The sequence below is a fragment of the Poecilia reticulata genome, linkage group LG21, assembly GCF_000633615.1.
Source record: "Poecilia reticulata strain Guanapo linkage group LG21, Guppy_female_1.0+MT, whole genome shotgun sequence".
Classification (NCBI taxonomy): domain Eukaryota; kingdom Metazoa; phylum Chordata; class Actinopteri; order Cyprinodontiformes; family Poeciliidae; genus Poecilia; species Poecilia reticulata.
This window is the reverse complement of record NC_024351.1, coordinates 9829661-9856104: the sequence shown is the minus strand read 5'-3', so window position 1 is coordinate 9856104 and position 26444 is coordinate 9829661. Positions and strand designations below refer to the sequence as shown.

General features: G+C 38.9%; 2 protein-coding genes across 2 annotated transcripts in view; one reads left to right on the top strand and one right to left on the bottom strand.

Moving 5' to 3' along the window:
- eva1aa (eva-1 homolog A, regulator of programmed cell death a) overlaps window positions 1–13404 on the bottom strand; it is a 65644-nt gene extending 52240 nt beyond the window's left edge. Inside the window, exon 1 of the mRNA XM_008397610.2 lies at window positions 12992–13404. Within this exon, the coding sequence (XP_008395832.1) occupies window positions 12992–13103 (112 nt within the window). The 5' untranslated portion in view covers window positions 13104–13404. The remainder of the gene's footprint in view (window positions 1–12991) is intronic.
- A 1205-nt stretch (window positions 13405–14609) lies between these two features.
- Window positions 14610–17535, top strand: mrpl19 (mitochondrial ribosomal protein L19). Its single transcript, XM_008397615.1, has 6 exons — window positions 14610–14721; window positions 14908–15022; window positions 15132–15250; window positions 15708–15842; window positions 16501–16682; window positions 17016–17535. The coding sequence occupies exons 1-6, from the start codon at window positions 14643–14645 to the stop codon at window positions 17235–17237; spliced, it is 852 nt and encodes a 283-aa protein (XP_008395837.1). The 5' UTR covers window positions 14610–14642; the 3' UTR covers window positions 17238–17535.
- Window positions 17536–26444: the final 8909 nt, after the last annotated feature.

Below are 26444 nucleotides of genomic sequence, written 5' to 3'. Positions count from 1 at the left end.
CCATCCATCCATCCATCCATCCATCCATCCATCCATCCATCCATCCATCCATCCATCCATCCATCCATCCATCCATCCATCCATCCATCCATCCACGCTCTGTATCATGTGTTCTGACAATCTTGGGTATAAACAACATTTAATAGAAGTGAACCCATCCTTTGCACAATGAAATTTACCTCTCCACATAATCCTCAGGCCCAGCCCACCCACACCCTTCCACAAAGGTTTGAACCTGCCAACAGCATGACAGTTAGCCTCTAGCAAATTTCAAACATGTGCGGAGAAGATGAGAGAAATATTTTCCTTAGAAAAAGTGAAGTGGGAGGGCACTGGGACGCTTCAGCTTCTCAAAGGGAATTAACAAGCTTATCTCAGGGGTTGTTCTTTGACAACAAGGAACAGAGTAACTCATCTGAAACAGAAAGTATGAAAAGAGGGGTGCAGCATGTCCAATGAGACTTAGAAGGGAGATCTTTTTCCTAAATACTTAGGGGGGGGGGTTCCGTTCGGTCCGGGAGCTTTTAGTTTGTAACTGGGGTGGTGTTTAAAATGTTATTCATCTAAATCTTTCAGTGTAAAAGATGCCACTCTGAAGTTTTTCAATCAAATTATTAAGAGTCTGTCTCAAGGTCAAAATGTAATTCTTTTTTCACTTAAACTGGGCTCAAAACAAACTGAAACTCCTTTCAGCCTCAGCTCTGCACTGCATTTGTTAACTAGCAAATATAGCAAAAGGTTACACAACCGCCTGCAGACACTTGTGAACATCTTTCTCCTTCACACAACCCATCCAAGAAATGTTCAATGTTTCAGTTCACAAACATGAAGGATCATAGTCCTGCAGTTGTACACTTTATCTGTAAATACAGGACCCAACCTGAACTAGTGATTTAACTGCTAAAGAATGAAGATGTTTTTATCTAACCTGCCAAAATGCCAATTGTGCTAAGATTTAAAGTTTCGGGAAGCAGCCCAATAAAAACAATCCTTCAATGGCCCACGCTGCAAAAGAACACTGCTCATCTGGCATGCATTCTAAAGTCTCAAATGTGTGTCCACAAATTGACTGGCCAAAAAAAAAAAAAAGTCCTCTGGTCTATTTTTAATTAACTGATATCCCCAAACACTGCTTTTCATTCAAGAGAAAAAAGAAAAAAAACAGAGACCTAAACTAACTATGCCAAAGGTTGGGGCAGAGGACTGAAAAAGACTTCAGCAACAAGTACACCATTCATCTAACAAATGACGTAAATAGAAAGAGACGGAAAATGTATATTCGGACCTTATGCACAATTTCAATCAGATTCGGGTTTCCGACTCATAAAAGTTATATTTATTTCTGAGTTTGAAGCTGAAAAAATTTACTGAAAACAGAAACCAGCTAAGCATGTGAGGAAAAGTTGCAGAAAAGTTATGATAATACACATGTAGCACCATCCTTGAGAATAAATATAACAACAATGAGTTTATATGATGAAGCCAGTCATATAAAAGTCTTCAGGTCAGATGTGAATTTATATGTTAAAGAAATATAGTGGTCTGTCCAGGGTTGAGAAAAAAAGGAAGAAATGATGAGGAGAAGTAGCGACAAGAGAGAGATTGATTAATTGGCTATGATGACAAATGATCACTTATGACAAAAAAAATTCAGCTAAACAAACAAGAAAATCTATCAGCCTTCAGATAGACAGAGTAATTTCTGATGCAGTTCTGAAGAGCAGCGTTACATAAATGCACACCAAATACTTTATGTTAGTGATCTGTCCAGTGGTTGCATGAAACATAGCAACAGTGAACAGAAGCAGCTGAAAGTCTTAGTCCTATGTACAAAATCAGTCTGTTTTCCTTGTGATAGTTTACTGACACTATCCTTTTGTAGCTACTAAGACTTTATTCCAAGAAGAAGGTCTGACCTCAGAACTTTATAAGTCTATCTAGTTTCCCCACACAGATCATTTTGACTTAAGAGGCCCAATGAACTTACAAAAATAAATAAAACATGGAGAGTAATTTATATAATACTTTCAAGATTTTTTTTTTTTTTTTCTGGCACAAAAATATTTGAACTATAAGCAATCTATTTGATGTAAAGGAACAGATATTTAGACTTGTGGGGCATTATATTTATGATGTAAATGTAAGGAATTAGTGTGGAAAGGGTAAAACAAGAAGGTAAACTGTCTGTATTTCTTACTAGTTTCCTCCTCATTTACGTGAGCTTCCCATACTAGTTAGCTACAGATTAGCTGTGATTTCGGAAGGAGTTTGCTGACGTGTGCCGTAGTGCATACAGTCAGTCTGACACAGTTGGGGGGCTACACAATGCCTCCTTGTTCAGCCTGGCCCTTCTGCTTCTCCATCTCTCTTTCCGTCTCTCAGTGTGCCTCAAGGAGTGTAATCAAACTACAGGCGCCTTTGTTTTTCTTTCCTTTATTAAAAAACGGTAAGATAAATAAGTTGGAAAGCCTTGAGTGATAAGAAAAAAGTTAATGTTAGATGGAGGTGGACACATTTATGTCTAAACCCAAACATAAATCAGTTCCCAAGAAGCGTGGTGAGGAACATGAAAGAGGAGGAGGGGAGTGAAAGCATAGCTGACAGTCTGAAAGCAGCAGAAATAGTTCTGTGCATGAGTTTCTGCATGTGCTTGTATGCTTGTCATTGGCGCTGAAATGAGTTTTATTCCTTCACTATGGGAGAGGTGGACCCGGGCGAATCACTGGGCTACGTACACACCCACCGAGCTGTCTGAAGATCTCATTTCTGTTTAATTACATCTTACGACCATCAGACTGAATACTACGACATTTTGTGATTGCAGCTGCAGACGCCATAATTTGCCGAATTCGACTTTGCGCTCACAGGATGAAAAATGACACAGCATTCTTTGCTAATCTTTCAATTGTTGACTAAACAGAAGCAGCCAAGATGTGAAGATAGTTTCTCAGCGTAGCTGCGATCTCCGCTGGAGAGTATTCCTCACGTTTCCCAGTGTTTTCTTTGGAAGCGTCTGGGCAAGTGCAAACATACACCTGTGATGTATATTGACATTTTTGTTGGTAAGTGGTTGAAGAATCACACTGCCTCTCTCTTCACCACAATAACAGTCATTACTAAAAAGAATCTATCCAAGTCAACACCTGGCTGGGCAGTTTGGGTGGTTTCATGTATTGAAAGCAGGCTGTGCAAAATAATGATTATCACACGGAGGCCTAGCTTTTGGGACACTCATCTACTAGTAATAAGAGTTGATCTAGAAGCCAGTGCTGCTCATAGAAAGACTTCCTTCTCAGCACATTTTAGTAATTCAAAAAGCAACACAGATAAGCCCAAAATGAGACACTATTTTTTTTTTAAAAAAGTGACACCTACTTTTGCTCAGACGTAGTTTTGCTTTCTCTTTACAGTAAATAAAGTGATAACAGTGCATCGCCTTATCTGTTGTGGCCAGTTTAGGCTGACTTGTTATGGTGCTAAACAGTGGTTTTTGTGATTTAAGCCATGGGAAATCTCAGCGATGGTTAACTTATGACTCATGAGTCATAAAGCAATATGATTGAATGAACTATGGGAATTTAGAAACGTAAAGAAAAAACTGATTCTATCCAGGCTGTCCTGAGCGGACCATAGGTCTAGTTAAAGTAATCTCAGTATTCATATTTTAGAGTACAAGACAACTCCAAAATATGAGTGACACTTTGACCTTTTCAGTTCCTCATAAATAGTATTGATACAAAACGATTTTAAGTTGTGCATCATATTTTGCTGAGTTAAAAAGTCCAAAATAAACCACAATTAATTTTAATTTTAAATATTGGTTGTTATTGTCGGCATTAAATATTGAATTTAAATATATCATTCAGAGGAATGATTTTATGTTTTAGAAAAAAAAAGAGTAAAAACACTAATATCCATGAAGTAATAAACTGTTTCTATCTTTAGTCTCTTTTGGGCTAAGGAGGATGTCTTATTTGGAAAAGTACAACATATCGTTCTTATGCTGTCTAAAATCCACCACCTCTACGTCCCCTAACAGAGAGGCAGACAGCACAAAGTAAGGTAAGTTCACACTCACCATGAACCAGAATCCACCCCAAAGCCTTAGCAGAGTGGGTCAGAACGAGCCATTATCAACCTTTTGGATTGGAATCTGTGTGCAGTGTTTTGTTTTGCTTGCACTGCACACTACGGCACATTGATCTGTTGTTATGCTCAATCCAGCAAGACTTTGATTTGTTTCTTCCATGAGTAATTATATAAATGATCCAACTGTAGTTTCAGCAAATTCACAACTTTTAATCGTGTATTTCTTTACAAAGTGAATCATTTCTTCATCCGTCATGGAAAACTGCACTGTCGCAGGTTTCAAATCCGACCCTGCTTACAAAATCACTAAATTCTTGCAAATGAGGTCACATGAACATTGTATTAAGCTAACTTTGACTTTGCCAAGCAAATGTCAAAAGCAACTTTAAAAGTGAGATTAATTTGCATCTCTACTAGCAAAAACGCAACAAGCTTCTAAAATTCAACCAAGGACACAGTAAGAGAGAAGATCAAAGCCTAGCTTTACAGCAACAGGTTCATGCATGATTGTTCTTGGTGTAGGACCAAGATATTACTAAGAGTAATTAGTGTGATCAACTCCAAATCCTTTAAACCTTAACATGTGTTCGACCAGAAATTAATATCATAATAACTTAAACTATCAGCACTCAGAAATAAGAATTATTGACCTAGATCATGTGCACAAAAAAGGAATTTGACTTCAGTTTCAAACAGATGTAAAGCATTAATATCCAATCTTTAGCAGGACTAAAATCAAGGATAAAAGGAGGAGCATATGTACAACCAATCTGGCAGCTTGCATTTGTAAGGTTGTGTGTGCACATACTCGCAAACCACAACTTTTATCTATGATCCTACCATCTTCCTGATTATATAAAAATAATCTCAACCCGAGTGGTCTATGATTTAGAATAACCAGCACAGGAAGCTGTTGTATTGCAGCACACTAGTGAAAACTCATTTCGGTGTGAAGGTAATCATGGCCCAAAAGAGCTTTTAGTGCTCAACACATTTTCTCTCTCTACTGCTCTCTCAGTGCGTTGGGCTTTGCTTTTTCAATACACACACCTCTATGAGAATATGGATTTCCTGTTCATGGAAGTCCTTTTTGTTGACAGTGACATCTTCTACATAGCAGCTGCATTGCAAAAAAACAACAACAACAAAAAAAAAACATTTATGTAAGTTAGTTGGAATACTGCCAGCCCAGAGTGGATGTGGTCAGGTTAACATGAGGCCAGTATGGCCATTTGTATTTTGTTTGTTTTTTTTTTTCAAATTCTGGGGTGACCAGTCGCACAGATGCACGCATAGTGAATAAACTACTGCTGGTTGTATGAGGACTCTCCACACGGCCTCCATGTGTTGCCTCCACCCCGATAAACCACCAAACTCTCAATTTTCTGCAAGCTTAAAAAAGTCCAGGGACTTTCACACTCCATCACACGTACAGGGCAGCTCACCGTGTTCCTGATGAACACTGGCAGACCTCTCCGAGACCCAGGAAGAACTATCCACGTCCTAGTCAATTTTTAATGCAGTGGTGTGTTCTTTCCCCAGTTTGAAGGAGAAATGGGTAATTAGTGAATCCCAAGCCCCATTTGCCAAAGGGGAAAATCAAAGAAGAAAACCAAAGTGCTTCATACTTTCCAAATATCTCAACATAAATCACTTAGCAGCTGTTTCCACCACGTCTGCGCATTGCTGCACGGCGGTGGAGATAACTTAATTTTCTCATGTCGAACCCGAAATGAGCGCAGCTTCCTGTTGTAAACACTCATCTCTCGTCAGTAACACCACTTTGTTGTTCCCCCAGCATGATGTCAAGCTCTGCTTTATGTGTGTTTGTATATATCTGCTTATTGTATCCCGAGGGAGGAACTTACAAATCTTTCATCGCTGTCATGTTGTGCCAGGTCAGACTTCCTCCTGAAATAACACACACACACCCTGCAGCCTGCGCCTGGTGGAGACAGAAGCTGTCTATTACGTCCCTGAACTGTCTGCATTCAATTTATGTGTAGCACCATGTGTTTCCACACTTTCTTATAAAAACAAAAAAGTAAAGAGAAACTTTAATAATTGAAATGCTGTTAAATGCTCAAGACCTCAGCAGATAAATATTGTTAGCTTTGGTTGGTGTTGCCTAATAGAATAAACCGCAGTTGATTCGCAGTAATCTATTGTCATTCAATGCAAAACTACATAACTGTTAAATTAAGACTAAGATTAAGAAATTAAGGAATTATCACAATTAAGACACTAAAATGTTTCAGACCATCAAGAAATTTTAATCACAGACAACCTGAGTAAACACAATATGCTATTTTAATATTATTTTAATTTCTTAAAATAAAATAATTTCTCTTTAGAAAATATAAGTAATTGCTCCCTACTCCTAGTAAGTAATCCCACCACCTTTGCCATCAACTGTGTGTTCTGGTAATTGGTTTTCTACGTTCCTGCTAGAAATATTTTCTATGCTGGTTTTTGCAGAATTCAATCCAGTGATATTGGAGCATTTGGAGCATGAACAGTCAGCTTAAGGACCTTACACTACATTTCAACTAGGTTAACTTGCGGACTTTGACTACGCCACTCTTAAAATCTTCATTCTATTTTTTCAAATTGGAAAATGCAGCTTCTTATGGGTTAGACAGACCATGTATAGAGTTATTTTCTCAACAACTGCATGAAGTTTGTGTTATGAAAACTAAGCCTAAGTCGATTTGCAACAATTTAGATTCTGTAAACGGATTCAGAGCAACATTTAAATCTCACAACATGCCATAAATCCACCTATTTCCTTTTGAAATCTGTCTGCTGTGAGTTCCAGACAGGACTAAAAAAGATGAAATTTTGAAAGGATCTTAGTGGAAGCAAAACTCTCTATTCACCTCTTTGAAAAGACAGTAAAAAAAAAATAGCTCCTTAAGGCCTCCTATTCATGTTCTTAAAGAAAAGCAGCCTCACGCCAGGCCCTCGCTGTCCGCCCAGCCGCCTGCCTGCAAAGCGGCAGACAAAACAAGTGGGAGGCAGGATTTGTTTAGACAGAGCTCACCTGGCACACACGCAAACACAGAAACAGTGATCAGGCAAGCTCCAGGGAGGAGTAGAGGCAGCACAGAGGAGGAGAAGGAGGGGTGGCGCTGGCTGGGAGACGACGGAGGTGAGATAATGAGTGTGTGAAGGGGGGAAGGGGCTCAAAGAGCAGAGCATGGGGTTTGACGTGTTACCCATATACATGGCTCTAAAAAAAAAGTAAAGCAGATAAAGGGGAATAAGTGGTGCTCAGCCATATGTGGAGGGGCTTGTATGTGAGAAGCCTAATCCAGGACTTGCTTGTGCAGTAACCGAGGAGGAGAAACTCTAGGTTTTGTGTGTGTCTTGGCTTCACTTTTATATATCTTGGCATAGAAAAACATTTGGTCGATATATCAAGCTGGATGAATTTTGCTCAGCCACAATTACATGCAGCTTCAAAAGCCTAAAGTCCCAAATATTAACACACTGACAGCTTGGTAAAAAAAAAAATTGTATTGGCTAAAATCAGCCAAAATCATCTGGAATAAGGGAAATAAAGGATAATCTACTACTACTGGCTCCATAAATCAGCTTTTTTTTTTTTTTTGCCCACAACGGTATTCACAGACTGAGTATAGAGCAGTTTGTAATTATATATGAGAAAAAAAAACAGAAATCCAATCAGTAGCGGTGTGTAAATTTTACTCCCTTCATTCCAAAGCACAGGCGAAATTAGATATTGTTTTTTTTTGTTGTTGTTTAGACCATTGTAATATAATTTTTTTAGATATCCCAATATACACAGCACAATAGCAAGCATGGCATTAATTTTACATAGCTGTAAGTTTGAGAAAGGACAAGTAGCTGATAGAAAAAACAGAAGTTTTAATGACTTTATAAACTGTTTTAATCATAAAAAGTGACTTAAATTAAGTGCTAAGTGATGTAAAAACTATAAAAGCTTCTCCTTCTCAAACCAAATAAAAAGTAAAAAATATTCTTTGCCGTAAGTACACTCATTTTTAATTTCTGTTCAACACAAGATGATAAGATGCTTTAATAATTTTTCATGTTAGTGGCAGTATTAGTATTTGCACACTTTTTTCTAAATGCCTACCACTTTTTGCCTTTCTAAAACTCTTTCTAACAAAAAGCAAATCATCTGTGGAGAAAGTCACGGGGAATATTTTTAGTGACGGGACAAAGTAAACATATAAAACGATTTAGTAAAAGCAGCAGCCATAGCTGAGTATTGTAAAGTGCAAACATGTAATTGCTGTAAATTGAGCCCCGGTATCATCACATGGAGTTTTTCCATTGCATCGTACTTGACTGTACTTGACTTTTCTCCACTCACTGCAGATAGTTTCCTCTCAACAAAAAGGCTTCAGCTGCTTATCATCCTGGCACAATGTCAAGTTTCGGTGATATAGATGGAGGCTAGCGGGGGAACTGAACAGAAAATAAATGTAAGCTAGATGGATTCCAAATGGGGCATTATTTATAGAAGAAAACAAAATCTGCATATTAGACCATTTTGTTTAAGCCTGAAAATGGCAAAACATAAAAGAGACAAAAGGGCAGAAAAAAAAATCTTAAATATGATTTATTAAAAGGAATCTGAGTTACAAAACATGAAATCCATTTTCTTCTGCCAGTTAAAAGATCGTTTTGAGTGAAATAAACTCAAAACTGAGATAAATTAATGACTGGTATTGTCTTGACTTTCCCTCAACCTCTGCAATCTGGGAAAGAACACGTGAGAAGGGCCGTCAGCAGGGAACAAAAAGCAAGATGGATGGCAACTCCCCTCTAACCACACACACTCTCACAGTTACTATGGGTTGACCTCAGTTGACCCCACGGCCCCTCGACAGCCTCTCATCCTATTGACTGGGATTAGAGAGGGGTTTGTCCACGGGGTTTTATGACGGTGAAAACAGAACGAAAGTGGCCTCACAGTAACCCTTCGGCGACAACGTGGTTTTTCTGGTGAGACCGAACAGCAATGAAAGGTTTTTTAACACATGTGGCAGAGTTTTGTTTGCTTGGACTAAGAATGACTCAATCTAATAAAAACAAGCACACTTAAAAAGTCTGTTCCTGTATGGTTAAGCTTTTCTGAGATCATTTCATGGCTTTTCATTTACCTTCATTTCCACATGTTGATAATCTGCTGTGCTTGAGTTCATGTTGGCATCCAGATAGGAAAAACAAAAAAATAAACACATCGTGTGATCCTCGTACTGAAAGATATTTAAAACATTTCTGTCAGTAGTAAGATGACTGTTTGTCGTTTGGTAATAGGAGGTCATTAGGAGTGTAGTAATCAAAATGAATCATCTATAAATTCATTAACAAAGCATCAATAAAACACACAGATGAGTATTAATTAACTGCTGCCACTGTAAGCCTAAAGACTCTTAAGTGGTGCACAGCTCACTCTGCACCTCTAATTATCTCTGTAGGCAGCTGTATACTGTAATAGACGAAGATGACGGGGCAGAACCAGGGGTAAATTACCCACCAACAAACTATAGTTTTCAAGCGGTAAGCTAAAAGATGCTGACGATGTATTAAAGTGCAGCATTGATATGACATGCGAACACACACACACACACAGACAACTTTAAACGATATGTTGCAGAATATAAACTTCTGCTGCTTGAAAAATTGCAACTAATTCCCACTGGTTGTTTCTCCTCAGCTCAGAGGTTAAACGTCGTATTTGAGTCGTACAGTATGTACTGTAGATGTGATTGAAGTGACAAAGGACCAAGCTCTGTCTTCCCACCACAGACCCCCCAGCAGGATGGTAATTGAACAAGAGAAAAGTCTCTGAAGCACGCTGTTTGATAAACCGACAAATATAGACAAGCATTTGATGTTGTCTATGTACCAGCTAGTTGTTTGGCAGCTGTGTCATAAAAAAAAAAATGTCTGTCGTTTACTTGCAAAAATTAATATGCAGAGTGTGCCTCTACTGGGACTTAATCTGGAGTCACAGACTGGCATAAAGCTGCATAAATAACCCCCCCCACCCACCCCCATATGAAAACTGCCTCTGCTGTTCATTCATCACCTGTCAGGCCCATTGGTGATGAATGAAGAGGCATTCACAAAATGAAGCCAGCATTGCAGAACCAAAGGAGGCATGTAGCGGAACTTATCGAGGTTGAGATAGGGTGTTACGGAGAAAATGAGTGTCTTAATCTGAAAGGTTAAACACACTGAATCCCTGTGATTCCTGACCACTTTCATAGTCAAGTCGGCTGTTCTGACTCAGGACACTTTATCACAAAATGTTCAATGTGAGATGAGCGGTACAACAATGGTGGGTTGACTTCAACCAGGTCTTGTCACTTTAGTTCTATTCATAGAAGAAGGCTTAAAGTGTTTTCTGACACCGAAGGGGTTACACAAACCACTTTCTATCAGCCAGCGAGTTAACAACACCTGTCAACCAAACAACTTATTCTTGTTTCCATGGGGTTTCGGCTGGTCAAGAATGTAACTTCTTTGTCGCTGAGGCATTTTCTGTCAGTTTCACTTATCTCTGAATGTTTGAACAGCACCTCTGCACAATCTTCTACCACATAGGACACAGAATAGTAACTTGGTATTATAAATGGCTCCAGTTCATCTGAGGCATTTGGAATATGTTTCTCACAGGAGTAAAGTATTCTGAAAGATAACCATTGAATTCCTGCAACACCGAAAATTTGCACCATCGCGTGTTAGCTTGGACCAATCAGACGAAATCTAAAATCTCTTAGCCTTTTGCTGAGTTAACCACCTTATAGTCCACTCAGCAGTACTATTTGTGACAAAAACAAAACAACACCCATTCATACGTGTGGTAATTACAGCTTTACCAGCCACCCCTAGATCGAGATCTTTAGCAGCTCATTAGACGGTATCAAGAACGATACGCATGGGAGTATATTTCACACATCTGTTGTTTAGCAACTCTCACTATATTGTCACTCTGCTGTTTCCAACCATTAGACCCATTAGAGGCTAATTAACACTGTGACAAAGCCTCCTTCCTGTTTTACAGCACCATAAATAAAAGTGTTCTGACTTGCTTTGGGTTCCCTTCCTTTTGTTTGTGTTTTTTTTTTTTTTTTGACGCTTCAGGCCATTCAACAAACTTGATTCAATCAATTCAAAAGGCAGTTTTCAAATCAAATCTGCCTCACCCTGACACATCCTGAAAAAGTAATTACTGGCCATGTTACAACAAATAACTGATTATCCACATCCAAAACTGCTCTAAGAGAGCATCAACAACTCATCCAAGAGGTTACAAAAGAAGCTGGAACATTAAAACCACTGAATGACTTAACATTAAAACCAGTGAACCAGTGAACATTAAAACCAGTGTCCATTATTCAACAATGACAAAAATACTGAACAAAAATGGGATCCATGGAAGAATTCCAAGGTAAAAAGAGTAAAATACTGTCTCAAATCTTGATAATCTCCAAGACTTGTTGCAAAAATGTTTTTGGGACTGATAACACAGTCCCAAAAATCATCACCAAGTTGGTTTTTGGTGATGGCATTGTTATGGTTTTACCCTGATGGTCTAGTTTGGTGCAGGACAATTTACCATAACTGAAGGGGACCATGAATTCTGCTTTCTACCTGAAAACCCTAAAGAAGTTGTGTTCTCCTTTCCTGAACATACAACTCTGCAAACGTAGTGTCTCAACTGTACTTGGGATGTAGGACAGGACAATGATCCAAATGTAAAAATGCGAAGGATTTGGAATAGATTAGTTAAAATCCTGCCTTAAATTAGATCAACATGTTGTGGCATCGCCTTAAAAGCACTATCCACGCTTAAAAACTCCCCCAACTGTGTCTGAATCAGAACAGCTCTGCAAAAAAAGACAAAATGTCCTTTATAGTGATGTCAAATGCTTATATCCATTTACTGAAAACACTTAATGGCAGTCCTTGCTGCCAATGGGCCTCAACCACGTATGAACGAGGGGGTTTGATATTATTTCCACATAGTGCTAAGTTGGTTTGAATAGCTTTTTTTAATACATAAAATAATCATTTACAGATTGAACTTTGTATTTCCTCATGTTATCTTTTTTCTCTAACAGCTAAAATTTGATGATCTGAATCATGTAAGAACGACAAACAAAGCAAAAACAGTAGAAATCTCTATGGGGGTAAATAGTTAACTGTGGTTAAGTAATATGAAGGATTTGCGTTAGCAGGTGAAAAATCCCAGCTTGTTACCTAACCAAAGTAACAGGCAGGTCCAAGGCACTGCAATGTATTAGCTTTCAAAGTGGTACCAGAAAACATGAAGCAGTGTGTGTGTGTGTCCCCCCCCCCCCCCCATGTAGCTGCAGTAAACATTATCTAACATATCCACATTATTCAAATCATCCGAGCTGCATCACCAATAACATATTGAACGCGTAAATCTACTTCACCATCCCTTTATACCCGGTTTTTTGGAAGAACTTGTTCGTGTAGAATCGTTCAACAGAAAGTGATCTAAAGCAGGCCAAAAGTTCAGCTCATCCTGGCTCTTGATTCCCTTTCCGTGTGTTCGAGTTGTGTATCTCAGAAGGTTTACGAGACAAACATCTGAGAGCGCATGCTGCAGCACGCCAGAGGCGCGGGTCGTGATGCGACGCAGGACTGAAATTACACCTCAGCGTTGTTTTGAAAGACGCGCTTCCTAAGAAGCGCTTTAAGTTAGATGTAATTATTTATTTGTAACAGTGTCAGTTCTAACTGAACTTGCAAGGTAAAATGTGGAGAACCAATACGCAGAATTGTTTTTTTTATATATATAAATAGCGCGTTTGTTTTATTTTATTTATTTATTTATTTTAAGATTCAAACTTTTAATCAAAATGGTTACCTGAAAAGTCCGGAGAGCCCTTGGTGAGATCGCAGATGACGGTCAGACACGTTATTCCCAACAGGAGCGCAAAATTGACGGCTGAGAAAGTCCAATCTGAGAATAACATCATTGAAACCTCGAAGTTTGTAATTTCCCCCCGAATCACTGAAAAAAAAAAAAAAAAATCCAGTAGCAACGAGTTCCAGTTTCAAGAGATGTGCGATTCCATGTTTCTAGACTTCCATCATCCTCCCTCCACCAAAATGCTTCTTGCATCGACGAGGGGTTGGGTTTGGAGTCCGTGTGTGCACCGAGTGTTATTTCCAACCGCGCTTTGAAGGAGGAGGCATTCCACCTGCTGGAACTGCGCCACCCTGCACATGCCCTCAAAGATCCGAGGGAAATTACAATTTAAACTGCACTTCGAAAATGCTGCAAGCTTTTTACATAAGCTTTGTCTTCACTGACAATGTCTTGCAAAAAAATGTTCATACCTGTTGAACTTTTTCCATGTTTTGTCAAGTTACAACAACGCTCAGTGTATTTTATTTATTTATTACTTTTTTGGAATTCATGTGGTAGAACTTAAAGTTCTACAAAATAAAGGAAGGAATAAAAAAACCATTGGTTTCAGCATTTTTCGAAATACATAAAATGTATAGATTTTTAAAAAAATATTCGTCCCCATGCAATTATTCGTTGAGAAATCACTTAAGTAGTTAACAATTGTTCTGTTAACTTCTTAGAACGAGCAGATAGGGTTTTTTTTTTTGAGAATATATAGTTAAGGATGAGACTGTAGAGAAGTTCAAAACACCCTATCCCTAACTGTATCAGGTGGTGGCATCATATTGAGAGGATGCTTTCCTCTAACAGGGAATTGGTGGGAATAGGAATGGAGTTAAAATTAGACAATTCAGGAAAAAAAACAAAAAAACAATGTTAGAGACTTCAAAAACTTGAAGCTGGAGTGAAGATCCACCCTGAAGCAAGACAAGTGGGATGGTTCAGTTCAAAGCACTAAATTGAGTTTTTGTCAAGACAAAAATCTGCTGTTCACAGATACTCTCAGTCAAATATGATGACTATGCCTCAGCATGTTTGCAAAGAAGGGCTAAAACACATATTCCCTAAGACTTGCAGATATAGCTGTAATAAAAGGTGGTTGTATTAAGTGCAGACTTACATAGACTGAATACCAATGAACCTACTTTTTTATATCATTTGAACAAAAGAAAGAAAATGCATAATATTCTTACCACAGTTATGCAGTGCTCTTAAAGCGCCGTGTCTGTAGGATAAGAACTAAGCCAGAACTTACTCCACAATAATGGCATTTTGGTATTAAATTTGGCTTATTTCTTGCTTGTACATTTGACGATTTTGTTGTGTATTTATGACTTTTTCCAGCTCCTATAACTGATTCTTTAAGATTGTCATCTAAGGCATAATAATAGCAACTTTTACGTAATTTTTTACGTTTCAGTTTCAATTAAAAAACACGTTTTGTATAACTTTCCATTTTTGAAAACTTTAACAGAGAGTAGCCGATTTTTGATAGAACAATTGCGCCATCTTGCGAAGTAAACTGCAGAACTACATCCCATAATCGCGTTTAGAACGTTTGGCCTTCACGGTTTCCGTACAATGTGACAACAGAAGGTCAGACATGGCGGTTTGCACTAGAGGATTTGGTAAATTTGCTACGTCGCTGCGTTTTTGTCGAAAATTGCAGCACCAGAATGAACGTAAGTGTCTTAAAGAAGCTTGAAATTGTCTGCAGTGTTATATAACTCGCTCTTACTCTTGGAATAAATAGTCTCTTAGTTGTATTTCGTACTGATGTCGCTGAGGTTAGCAAGGTTAGCTTCGCTAGCCGTAGAATTTTTTTTTTTTAAATTCATCTTAAGATCTTGTTTCCTTTTTATTTTCAGGACCGTTTTCTACATCCATGTGTCGCCCTGCGGCAGACAGCGAAACACCTAAGTTTGTCCCTCCTTCCAAGCCTGTCATAGTAGATAAAACACAAACGGTGACTTCTCTGAGAAAGTAAGATTATTCTTACATTGTAAACAACACAATCTCGTTGGTTAAAGCTTAAAGATGTCACCTTATCATTTGTCACTGCGTTGATTCAGCTTGTTTTATTTCCTGTCAGGTTTCTGAGCCCAGAGTTCGTCCCTCCCAGGCAGAGGACGGTTCCTTTCAAGTTTTCCTTGGAGAGGAAAGACATGATTCGCAGGAGGAAAATGCTCAACATTCCCGAATTTTATGTTGGTAAGGGACTAAATGTTTAAAGTGGATTGTGATGACATTTGACGTTGTTTCATCACTCCTGACACCACTCCTGAAATACTTGTTATAATCAACCAAGTTACTTGGTTGATTATTTTCTCTGCATTTACACGTAATTCTTCGCTAATTACAAAAAAAAAGCGAAGCTGTTTTTCCTAGTGCTGAATTTCAGGTTTTCAGCTCTAAATGACTAAAACGGAGGGACTTGAAAATTGGCTGAAACAAACAAAACTTTTTTCCCCATTTCATCTCAGCTTTTTTCTTAAAAAAAAGTGATTGGGAACAAGTATTGATTCAAAAAAATAAAGAATAAATCACAATAAATATTAACAAAAGTGAGCGGAGATGTGCCCTCACTTGGTTGTTGATATTAGTATTATTGCAAAAATGCATTATTTAATTAACTTTATTAAGTAAGTATTATTTCCATGTCTTTCAGGCAGCATCCTTGCAGTGACCATGGCTGATCCTAATGCTAGTGGGAAAACAAACCGCTTTGTTGGTATCTGCATCCAGAGGGGTGGAACCGGCCTGGGCGCCACTTTTGTCTTAAGGAACATCATTAATAATCAAGGTAAGATTAGTTATGCTGCATAAAGAAGCACGTTTGGCTTAAGATGTTATCTAAGATTCACTCCAACCCTGCAAGGATTTTTAAAAGCTTTAAACCCTTGATGTAGTTTGAAACAGATTCTATTCAAATGTAGGAAGAGTTATAGATGACTGTGTTTGGTCATCCACCGAAACTAGCATAACGGTTTTTTTTTTTAATTTCTTTGAATGTAAACCTTTACTTAAGCTCAACACACACGCTGCACGGCAGGTTCACCAACATTTGACAGAAGACACAATTTGCTTTTCCACATATTTATCCTCCTCATGCCAGAATCATCCAACTGTTCTAGCTAAAGTCACAGGAGAGTCTAGCAAACTCCATATAGTTACATTTTGTGATTGTAAGGGGACAACCCCCCCCCCTGCATTTTCCTGACATGCCTCCCAAATAACCTGCTAATCTTTCAGTAGTTTGTCGGCATCACAGATCTGTGTACAGATATCTTTATTCTTTAATTGTTTAGTGGCCTTCTGAAGTGACCAGAAGATTTTCCTGCTGAGTTTGAAATGATGGGAAAATTTGCTAATTTTATTGTCTTGCCGAGTAATTGGTCGCTTCTTACTGGTACAAGGAAGGAGGTTGGTGAGCGTCAGACAAAATGTTTGTGTTTCCAAAGGTGTTGAGATCTGCTACGAGATGTATAATCCTAGGATCCAGAAAATTGAAGTCCTGAAGCTGGAGAAAAGACTGGACGATAACCTTATGTACCTTAGAGACGCTCTGCCTGAGTACAGCACAGTGGACCCAGAAATGAAGCCTGTGCCCTTCTCCCCTACTGGAGAAGTGCCTGTTAACTCGGTGAGTGGGCTGTTTAGGTTGGTCTGACAAATCATTTCTGCTTTAATTTAAACTGCTCTTCGTCGTGCTGTGTATAATTGTTTATACTAATAAATGTCTTTATGTTTTTGTTTAAGTAATGCAAATGTACCTCCATTAAGTTATTTGGCTCTTTGGAACTCTTGTAATAATTTAGTAAAATTCACAGAGAGCTACTTTGTGTAGGTTTTTTGGCGTCAAATTTCTTATACATCACCTGCAGTAAAACAAAACGGTTGAGAAAGAATAATAATAATAAAAAAATAATGAAAACAATTAAGCCTTTTTTTTCCCCCCTCCAACTCTGTTCTACAGCTCAAAGTAAAAATGCTTCCAAAGCCGTGGTCCAAACACTGGGAACGGCCCAAGTTCAACATCCAGGGCATCACCTTCGATCTGTGCATGACGCCCAATCAGATGGCGGGTGCCCAGAAACGTGCGCAGCCTTGGAGGGAGTACGACATGCTGCGAGAGTACGACACCACAGAACTGGAGGAACAGATCCTCAAAGAAGTGCAGGAGGAGATGAGCAAGTGACTGGAGTCCCGTTTAACCCCTCAGTGCAACCGTGGGAGCAAACATTTCCAGCAACAAGGAATAATTGGAAAATAGATTGAATGAAATTATTCATTCAGTACGTGACAGTTAGCTTAAAGGTCACTGTGTAATAAATACAAAGAAAGCAACATGGACATTTCATATTTGTCAGTGGATTAAATTGTCTTGTATGTATTCACTTGACTGTATGAGTTCCTTCAGGTCTCTAACTTGTCTCCTTCCAAACAGAAATTAAGTTACCATCCTAAAAATATTAAACTTGAAATTTTGGATTTGAGTCAGTTGTCTTTTATATAGCTTTGTTTTTCCTTTGTCATTGCTTTTTTTCTCTCTCCATATATTAAGCTTTCACTTTTAACTGTTTGGAACAGAGGAGTCTGCAGCGGCAATTTTTCTTTTTTTTTTATCGCAAATTTATGATACCAATAAGAATAAGTATTTTTAATAGAAGGTTGTAGTGCCACGTTATATTTTTCACAATGAAGTAGATGACTGCTGCAGTCCAGCAGATATTCATTGGCACCCTACATAAAAGGGATGAGCCAAAACAAGGTCACTGCTAAATAAGCTGGCAGTTGACAGATTGCTATAGCCAAGCATATCAAAGCAGAGTTGACTAAAAACAAAACGTGTGGTAGATAATGGTGCTTCAAGAGTCACCCCACACATGTGCTTTGCATGGGCTGTTGGGCACTGCAGAGTTCCTTTGCAGTGTGGAATTTGATTTTTAGGTTTGCAAGGTCTGAGAAGGTGTGGAGAAAGCACACGAGGGCATATCCCGTCCTCCTTCTGTTCTACTGTTCTGTCTTCACGGCTGTTCTGCCTCCTCCGTAGTGACTTTCTTTTATCAATACTTCCTTATGTGTATATCGTATTTTTCCAAGTGTCATTAAAACTTCCTGCTGTAGATATATGGCATAAATTCATAGTGGACTTTCATATTTTACAAAGGAGGTGAATGACAGAACTTTGGAAGGTTAGTTCTTTACTTTTGACTTGTGGGATGTTAAGGAACCCTGCAAATGTTACCTTCATGGCATTAAGCCACTCCTGACGCCCAATTGTCTAATGTGCCTTTACTGTTGCTCAGTTGTCCAACACATATACAGACTTTTAATTAGGCCAATATGTCTATGTTGAAAAATTATTTTTCTTATTATTTATTGCAGTGTGCCTGTACAACTGATTTGAAATCTCCTCTTCCCCTCCTCTATTGGAGCTTGTTGAGACAATAGATTCATTTCCACTTCAGAAAGAGGAGATGGGGAAACACAAATTCCCAAAATGTCACAAGGTGGCACTGTTCTACTTTTATTATTGCTCCTATAAATGGTTACATAACTGTCTGACTGGCTTTTACAGTGTAAACACCTTACAAACTAAAATAAACAATTATGTATTATTTGAATAAATCTTTAAAAGGGGCATTTTCCTAAAATATATATATAAAAAAGAAAAAGATACGCATTTATTTCAGTATGCCCGTCGTTTAAAATAGACTCGGCGTTTAAAAAGAAAAATTCAAGGAGCGCAACCAAAGACACCCGGTAGTGTTTTACTACTGTGGATGGAAAATTGTGGTGTTAAGATGGTATGTTAGAGCGTCAGTCGAGCTGTATAAAAACACTTGGACTCCTTATGTTATGTCTGCTCCCTGTGAATGTGTGTGTGTATAAACAGGCTGAATGAGTCTCTGCACTCTAATTTCTGCATATTACAGGATGAGACGTGGAGAAAATGGTCTCTAATACAGGAGCAGCAGATGTTTGCCGAGCTCATTATGGACCACACAGAGCTGCTGTGCGGAGATCCAGAGGAGTAACCGAGAGCGATTATGTTTTGCTGCTTTGACAGCAACCCAGAGCATGTTTGTAAGTAGTTTGGTTGTTAAAGAATCTTTCTACCTGTTAAGTAAGTTGTCTCGTTATGCAAGGGGTCCAGCTAAGTTACTCCCTGCTCAATCATCAATCTGCAGCAAAGAAAGCCAACTCCATCTGCTTTTAAGTGGCTGTCCTGCACATTGTCATTACCTTACCCACTGAACCAGCTGGCCCTTTCACCTTCTCATTTCTCCCTCAGTATTTCTGTTTGGAACTGATTGATGTTCTCTTGCGGAGGCAGTAACTGAAATGTTTATCCTAAAGCACATTACAGAGTCTTCAGAGGCATTCCACAGTAACACCACTGGACTGGTAAACCAGTTTAAACCAAAAGGTTACTCAAAGGAAACTTCCTGCTACTCTGTGTGTCCGCGCGTGTGTGTGTCTGTGTGTGTGTGAGATCTAGGCCCATCGTCTCATCTGCACGAGCCTCCCATGCCCTCCGGTTGACTCCTCTGCACCTGGAGTGAAGTTAAAGCCCCTTGGCTGGGAACCGAGATCAAACACACACACACGCACACACACACACTCACATTCGTCAACTTGCAGACAGGCTATCAAATCACCTTTCACCACAACCAGACATCTCAAACTTTGCCAACTGTAGATGTCTGGGGCAACCTGTCTGTCAATTCCCGAGCGAAACTGGATACGCTCCATTCACGGTTGCCGTGGCACCAGGGTGGAGCATGCAGGTTTGTGGTGACAATAATCCCACCCATCAATAGCGGTCCACTGTAAAGCATGGTGGGCTGATGATAGCTCCATTGCCACACCACTCTCAAGGTCAACACAGGAATGTTGGGAGGGATGTACTCTTCTAATCAGTCTTCCTCCCTTTTCACTTGCCCTTCCAAAGCCTTCACCTTTTCTCTTCGGTCTCTCTCTTTCTCGGGGGGTGTTAGCTCAGGCTTTGAAAAGGAGCCAGCTTGGTGAATTGGAAAGGATGTGATACAGTGTGTGAAGAAACTCCCACAGACTGAAAGTTTGGTCTTTACCTCTGTTTCTTTGTCCTTTGGAGCGTTGTGCGATTTCCTACTCTTCTACCTGCCCGGCCTGGGGAAATTAGTTTCACTCGCTCTGCCCTTGTCAGTGTTAGTGTGAGCTATGTTCAAGCTGTCTACATGTATGACAAGTGCAACTGGATACTGGGCCACCCGTAGGCACCCCCCCCCCTCACTCACAGACTCACAGGTAAATTACACCCTGTCGTTGTGTGTGCGAGTGCACTTGTGTGTACGTGCAGCTCAGGGCCACCCGTGGTCCTTGGTAGATTACACACTTGAGTTTCACCATATGCTTCCAGTGAAACGACACTGCCGTCTGTTCCTCTGTCCAACTGTCCCACGAGCTTGGCTAGGGCTCCTGCTGCCATCACTCTCCCTTTGTTAGAGTCACGCAGACAACCTGACAGAGCAACAGCTGCTAGGAAACATTACATTGCAAGCAGCTGATAGCTGAAGCTGAGCAGTCACACACCCCAGTTATTCCGCTGATGCGGTCCTAAGTGAGGAACCAGGAAATTCTTGCAGTTGAAAGGGGAATCAACTTGTAGTGCTAAGCAGGCACGAGACTGTCTTACACTCACTGTGTGTCAACCTTGAACTTTTAACATAAAAATCGAATAACCCAGATTTTATCTAAATCCATCTCTCAGCTGTAGTTTTAAAACTTAAGAAAAGTGGCACCGCTATCAGAAATATTTCTACAAAGCTACTTTTCTCTCTTCAATAAGAATGAGAATTTTTTTTTTTTAGTCTGCTTTGAAACAACATGTGCGGGAGGAGCTGGCTTACTTTATAGTTCACACAGCTGGAAACAAGTACTTTCTCTCCAACACACTCACTTAGAAGAAATTAACTTTTTTTTGTTTTACTTCAGTATACCTTAATCCCACTAAGAAGTCCATGACCGGTCACATTTAACTTTTGACAAATTATTAAAGACTAAATTGACCAGCAAATTCCAGTGATACCATCATTTGTTTGAAAGTACAACATTCATCATCAATGTGAAGGGGAGTGGTGTAGTGGCAGAGTGGGCACCCCATACATGAAGCCTGCTTCTTCTGAATGTGCTGTTCGAGTTTTGACTCTTGAAATTTTGCATCTTAAATTCTTAAACACTCTGATCAACTAACAATAAGCATAAATGACAAAAACACTTCAACTTTTTAATAGGTTACATTTGGGTTGCCACTAATTGTGATGTGACTAATTAAGTCTGAATAAATGTATTTAAATCAAAGCTTGGATTTTCTAACATTATTAATGAGAGCTTCTGCTTCTGCAATAAAAATAAATAAATAGTTAAACAGATTGTTTAGCAGTGGCAGTAATACGATTCAGTTGAAGGTTTTTAAAAGACCTATTAAAAAGACATATTAGATTTTCACAATACTTGCAACAAGAAACAGCTCGTCTTACATCAGACACAAGTATTAACAACTTTTGCACTCAGTTATTTGATATAATTTAGTTTTTTTATAAATATATAGAAATTGAAATGTCCTTAGCCATTACACTGCTTAAACAGTTTCAATATCTCTTGTTTGAATTTCATATGATTGTCCTGTTTAGTATGTACATTACCTTATTTATTCCTTAGCTATAGATTTACAACAGCAACTTTTTTGTCCTTTTATATAGAAAAAGGAACACATCTGGTTTAGCTCCTTTTTTGTGAAAGCTGTAATTGTGGTGGCTTAGCGTAGTGTGGAGAATAGGCCTTCTAGGAGGAGGAGCGATGTCCTCTCTGGGAAAATCTGGAGATTTGTTGCTTTGACCATCAACATGCCCGACATAAAACACTGAAGCAAGGTTAAGGGAATAAATAAAACACAATATGACATGCTAAAATTTATACACACGCATTGCAATTCCCCTGCATTTCTACTTCCAACACAAATTACAGCTAGGTCAGAGCCACCCACGGACAAGAGAGAAAAATAAAAACATTTTATCACAGCAATGACAGAGAGCAATGAAGTCATTCACCACATATTCAGCAGACTAAATAGAGGCTTTACAAATAAAACTCAACATGCTGCTTGAAAATGTGTGTCACTGTTGCAGTATGAAAGCCTGAGCATTTCTTTTATTTCAGTTTAACATCAAAAATATTATTCATCCCTGACAGTTTTGAGTTTGGTAATACAAGTTGTATTATTATTATTATTATTATTATTATTATTATTATTATTATTATTATTATTATTATTATTATTATTATTATTGTTGTTGTTGTTGTAAACAGTGAACAAGATAAAGACAAAAACCTTCAAACAATGATGACTTTGAACACCTATTACAGCTAACAGTACAGCTGTAATTCACCACAGCTATACAAACTTTTACAAATAAATAAATACAAAATTTTTGCTTTAGATTCGGAACAGTGTTGTTACTTTGATACTTTGATACGCACAGGTGAGAGACGGTTGTTCTCCAGAATATGTCATAGCAGTGAGCCATTCATTGTAAAACACAGCATCAGTAAATGGAAGCAGCTGAAAGTCTCACATTTCTACACGCAATCAATTTGATAATTATTGAATTCAACAACGCTGAACAGTTATTTTTTTGTTAATGTTGGCATGATGTAGACATACAGCTACCACCAGATATTGTAACTTCACCTGAAATAAACAGCTAGCTGGTTGAAATGCAGACACAACTGTGTGTCCCAACAGTGCAATAATACCAGAAAGGGAAGTTTGTGCTGGTAACCTACACCATTTAAATGAACTTTGCCAATGTTTTTTCAGAAGAATGGCAAAATATCTAACTAGAATTATGAGTATAGAGATGCATTGTCAGGACACGGCTACCTTACTTGCAAACTGTAGTGACGATATTTCTACCATACAGGACACAGCCAGTATACTGAGTTTATTCCACATCCTAGTGCACATTCTTGACTTTCAGGATCTCCATGTACATATGCCGTCCAAGATGACATCGCCCAAGGCTGTTTGATGCATTCTTCTCATAACACAGTAACACATAACACATAACCTCAGAGCTTGCTGCTATCAAAGCCAGTTCAGTTGCGCTTTAAGAGTCAGGACATGCGATCCAGGTCATAACACAGTACATTCTTAATCAATAATATATCCTACTCCTGTTTGGACATAATGACCCCACTGTGTACTTTTAGAAGATTGTTGGTTTAAAAGGCATGCCTTTGTTTTGATGCAATGGTGAACATCTGTGGTGGGCATATTAGCAGTGTGGCTTTCTTGCCTCTGAAGGGCGCCCTCAGCTTTGTCTTCCCTCAGCTGTCGTTCAGAAGCCCCTTTACAGCTGGCCTTCCTCTCTTCTGAGCTGTAATTGCACCTCTGTCCTGGGAAAAAAAAGGGAGGAAATCCCTGAGCTTTCGCCTTGCAACAATGACAATAAAAAAGAGGTGAGGAAAGGAGGAAAAAAGCATTTCAGCTGAGATGAAAGAGGGAGGGAAGCTTTGGAATTGAAGGGGGTATCGAGGGCTGTTGGCTCAGGAGTGCATAGAGGTGGAGGTACAGAGAGAAAGATGAAGGAGAATGCACGGGAGGAGGGATGGTGTTAGTGATGGTAGTAAACTCTTGAGTTTTATTAACCTCATTTGGTTGAGAGGCAGAGAGTGAAGGGGAGAGGAGGAGTGGTCTATTTAGTCTGTGGATGCAGACTGGAGTTTACTAATGAGGGCTCCAAATGCACACACACTCACGCACACACTTTCTGAGCTCATTCCCTTACACATACCAGATTCACCTTGATCTAATGCCAAGTATGCAGTCAAAGCAGGCCTTTACGGGGCCGGGTATCGCTAACTTCAATCTAACTGCCTCTGTTCATTTATTCCCTCGTATCAAGCAGCAGCTGAAAGGCAATTTACCCTAAATTGCTGTTGATATTCAAGGATGGAGCTGAGGCGCACAATCATTTGATTCCGAGCCAAACCCCACTGCTGTGGGTCATCTAGTTATTTAGCACATCTATTATGTTATGTAATTCAAATATAGACGCCGTTTAACATTTCCATTTACTTAGAAAGAAGAAAAGAAAAGAAAAAAAAAAACTTCTGCCTGAGAAAAAAACGTCACTATAATGTTTATCTTTAGATTATAGGAAGTACCCAAAGGATTTTGAAGAAACTCAAGTGAACTCTAATCTAGAACGCCTGGGGCCAGAAAGGTTGACAAACAACTGAATAATTGATATGAGGTCCTGTGAGGTAACAAGAACCCTGCTGCTGAGTTATCTTACTCCAGATGTAGATCCCCTTAGGTGATGTCTCAACACAAACATGTAGCAGATCTTTGACATTCATTCAGAATTCAACTCTGTAAATGTATTTGCTTCAAAAGTGTATTTGGCTTATTTAAACTTAAGCCAACAGTTGAAGATATTTATCAACTTGATTTTCACACATTCTGGATTCTTCTCTGTAGAAATATTTACAATGCAATAGTCTTTTCAGCATAATCATTTCATCGTTTGTCAGCGGCAGACTTCAGTTCAACGAGCAAATCAGTGCAATTGAGAAGTGAGAGGTAAATGACAAAATCTTTTATCTACTGAGTTATTGATTTACCTGTTTTTACCTGGATATTGCAATGTGCGTAAACATATTTCTCCTATGCCATAAGTGTAGGAATAACCTCACGTTGACGCACTCTAATGTCTGATTCTGCAGGTTTCATTCTGGTTGCTTAACTCTCTTTGTGAAGAAATGATTTAGCGCCAAAATTGTTAAACTGTTTTTTAACTAGTTTTTGTTTGGCTCGAACTTAGAATAGATCAAAAGTATCCTGTTTTGTTACCATCTTTATTCACCTGATGACCTGAAATGGACAAAAAGAAACCCTACTTAGGACTCTTGTTAAAAACAGAACAATGAAGACGTGAGTAACAGACAAATGGCCTGAAAGACATACACACACACACACAAACACACTCTCAGTGAATACCTACTTACTATACACAGTGAAGATAAATGACTCTGTAAAGGTGCTCTCTGAACTGGACTGTAGCTGACAAATGGTCTGACACCTTGGAGCATGAACTGACCTCCTGCTCAGCGCTAACCATGGGAAGGTTATTATGTGATCTGACCAGAGGTTAAAAGACCTTCCCTCCATTTTTATTCATGAGCTGACATTTAAACAAAGATCACAATTATGAAGCCCTTTTTGTGCTTTTAAGATTAATAGAATACATTCTGACTAAAACAAATTTATGTTGAATAACATTTTAAAAATAAATATTTTCAGCTCAGTCGTTATCGATAAATGACCAGACCAATTTGAGTCATAAAAATTTGCAAAACGCATGTCCTGATTACAAGTCTAGAGAAGGACTCAAATGAATTCTGCCACAAGAATTTACTATTTGTTATAAAGGGGAAGTGAAAAAATCTCCAAAAGGTGCTGTTTGAAAACTACAGCATTTACTTTTGTGTTGGAGGTTATGCTACAGCAAAAAATCCCCATGAAAGAGGTATTTATTTAAAGCTTTTTACACATGTTTACCAGGAATGCCAATAAATCTTTGGGGCGCTGAGCAAAAAAAGTCTAACATCAGCTTACAGCTCTCTGATTGACAGCTTACCAAACACTCTTTGAACTTTTCCAAAGCAGTAAACTCTTCACCATCTGGTACTTCAGGCAGTTTAAAAACTGATTAGCAAATGCGACCCGGTCTAGATATAAAAACAAATTCTACAGCAGCCAGTAAATTCCACACAAGCCCAAGACCTCATCTGAACTGCCCAAAGCCATCAGTTGAAAGCGTTCAAAGTTTGTCTTAAAAAGCTGTGACGGGCCATTCGGGGCAGCTCTGGCCCGTTTGTCTGCGTGTCAATATGCTACCCATTCGCCGTGTCTCGCATGGACGCTATCATTAAACTTCTGACCTCGCCACGTCTGACACTATTTGACAAAACTCTGACTACTGTCTACGTAATGCTTAACCCTGTCACACTGAGTTTACTTGTCTTGTCTTTATTATTTAGCTATCATTATCACTCCCTAGCCCACACACCCAGGGGTATGTAGGTCAGTTGTTATAAATTGGGAGCCTACGATAAAACCTAAAACCTATGGTAAGGCCTCATAGACAATTTGATTGCTCTATCGGAGCTGCCATCTTCAACCCATGCACCATTACCCTACAATAGCCCACAGTATCAAATTACAAAGATCTACTTCACAGCTCATTACCAGCTTATAATACAGGACAGTTTAATAGTTTTTCTGCTGTTATTTCTAGATCTATTTTTGCAGCAGAGTAGCATATAAATAAAAGGACCTTTCAAAAGCACTCAC

Excerpts from the sequence above, each read along its gene's own strand:
- mrpl19 (XM_008397615.1), top strand. The coding sequence starts at position 14,643 with ATGGCGGTTTGCACTAGAGGATTTGGTAAATTTGCTACGTCGCTGCGT. Across the intron at positions 14,722-14,907 it reads ATTGCAGCACCAGAATGAAC|GACCGTTTTCTACATCCATG; the intron begins GTAAGTGTCTTA and ends TTTTATTTTCAG. Across the intron at positions 15,251-15,707 it reads CATTCCCGAATTTTATGTTG|GCAGCATCCTTGCAGTGACC; the intron begins GTAAGGGACTAA and ends CATGTCTTTCAG.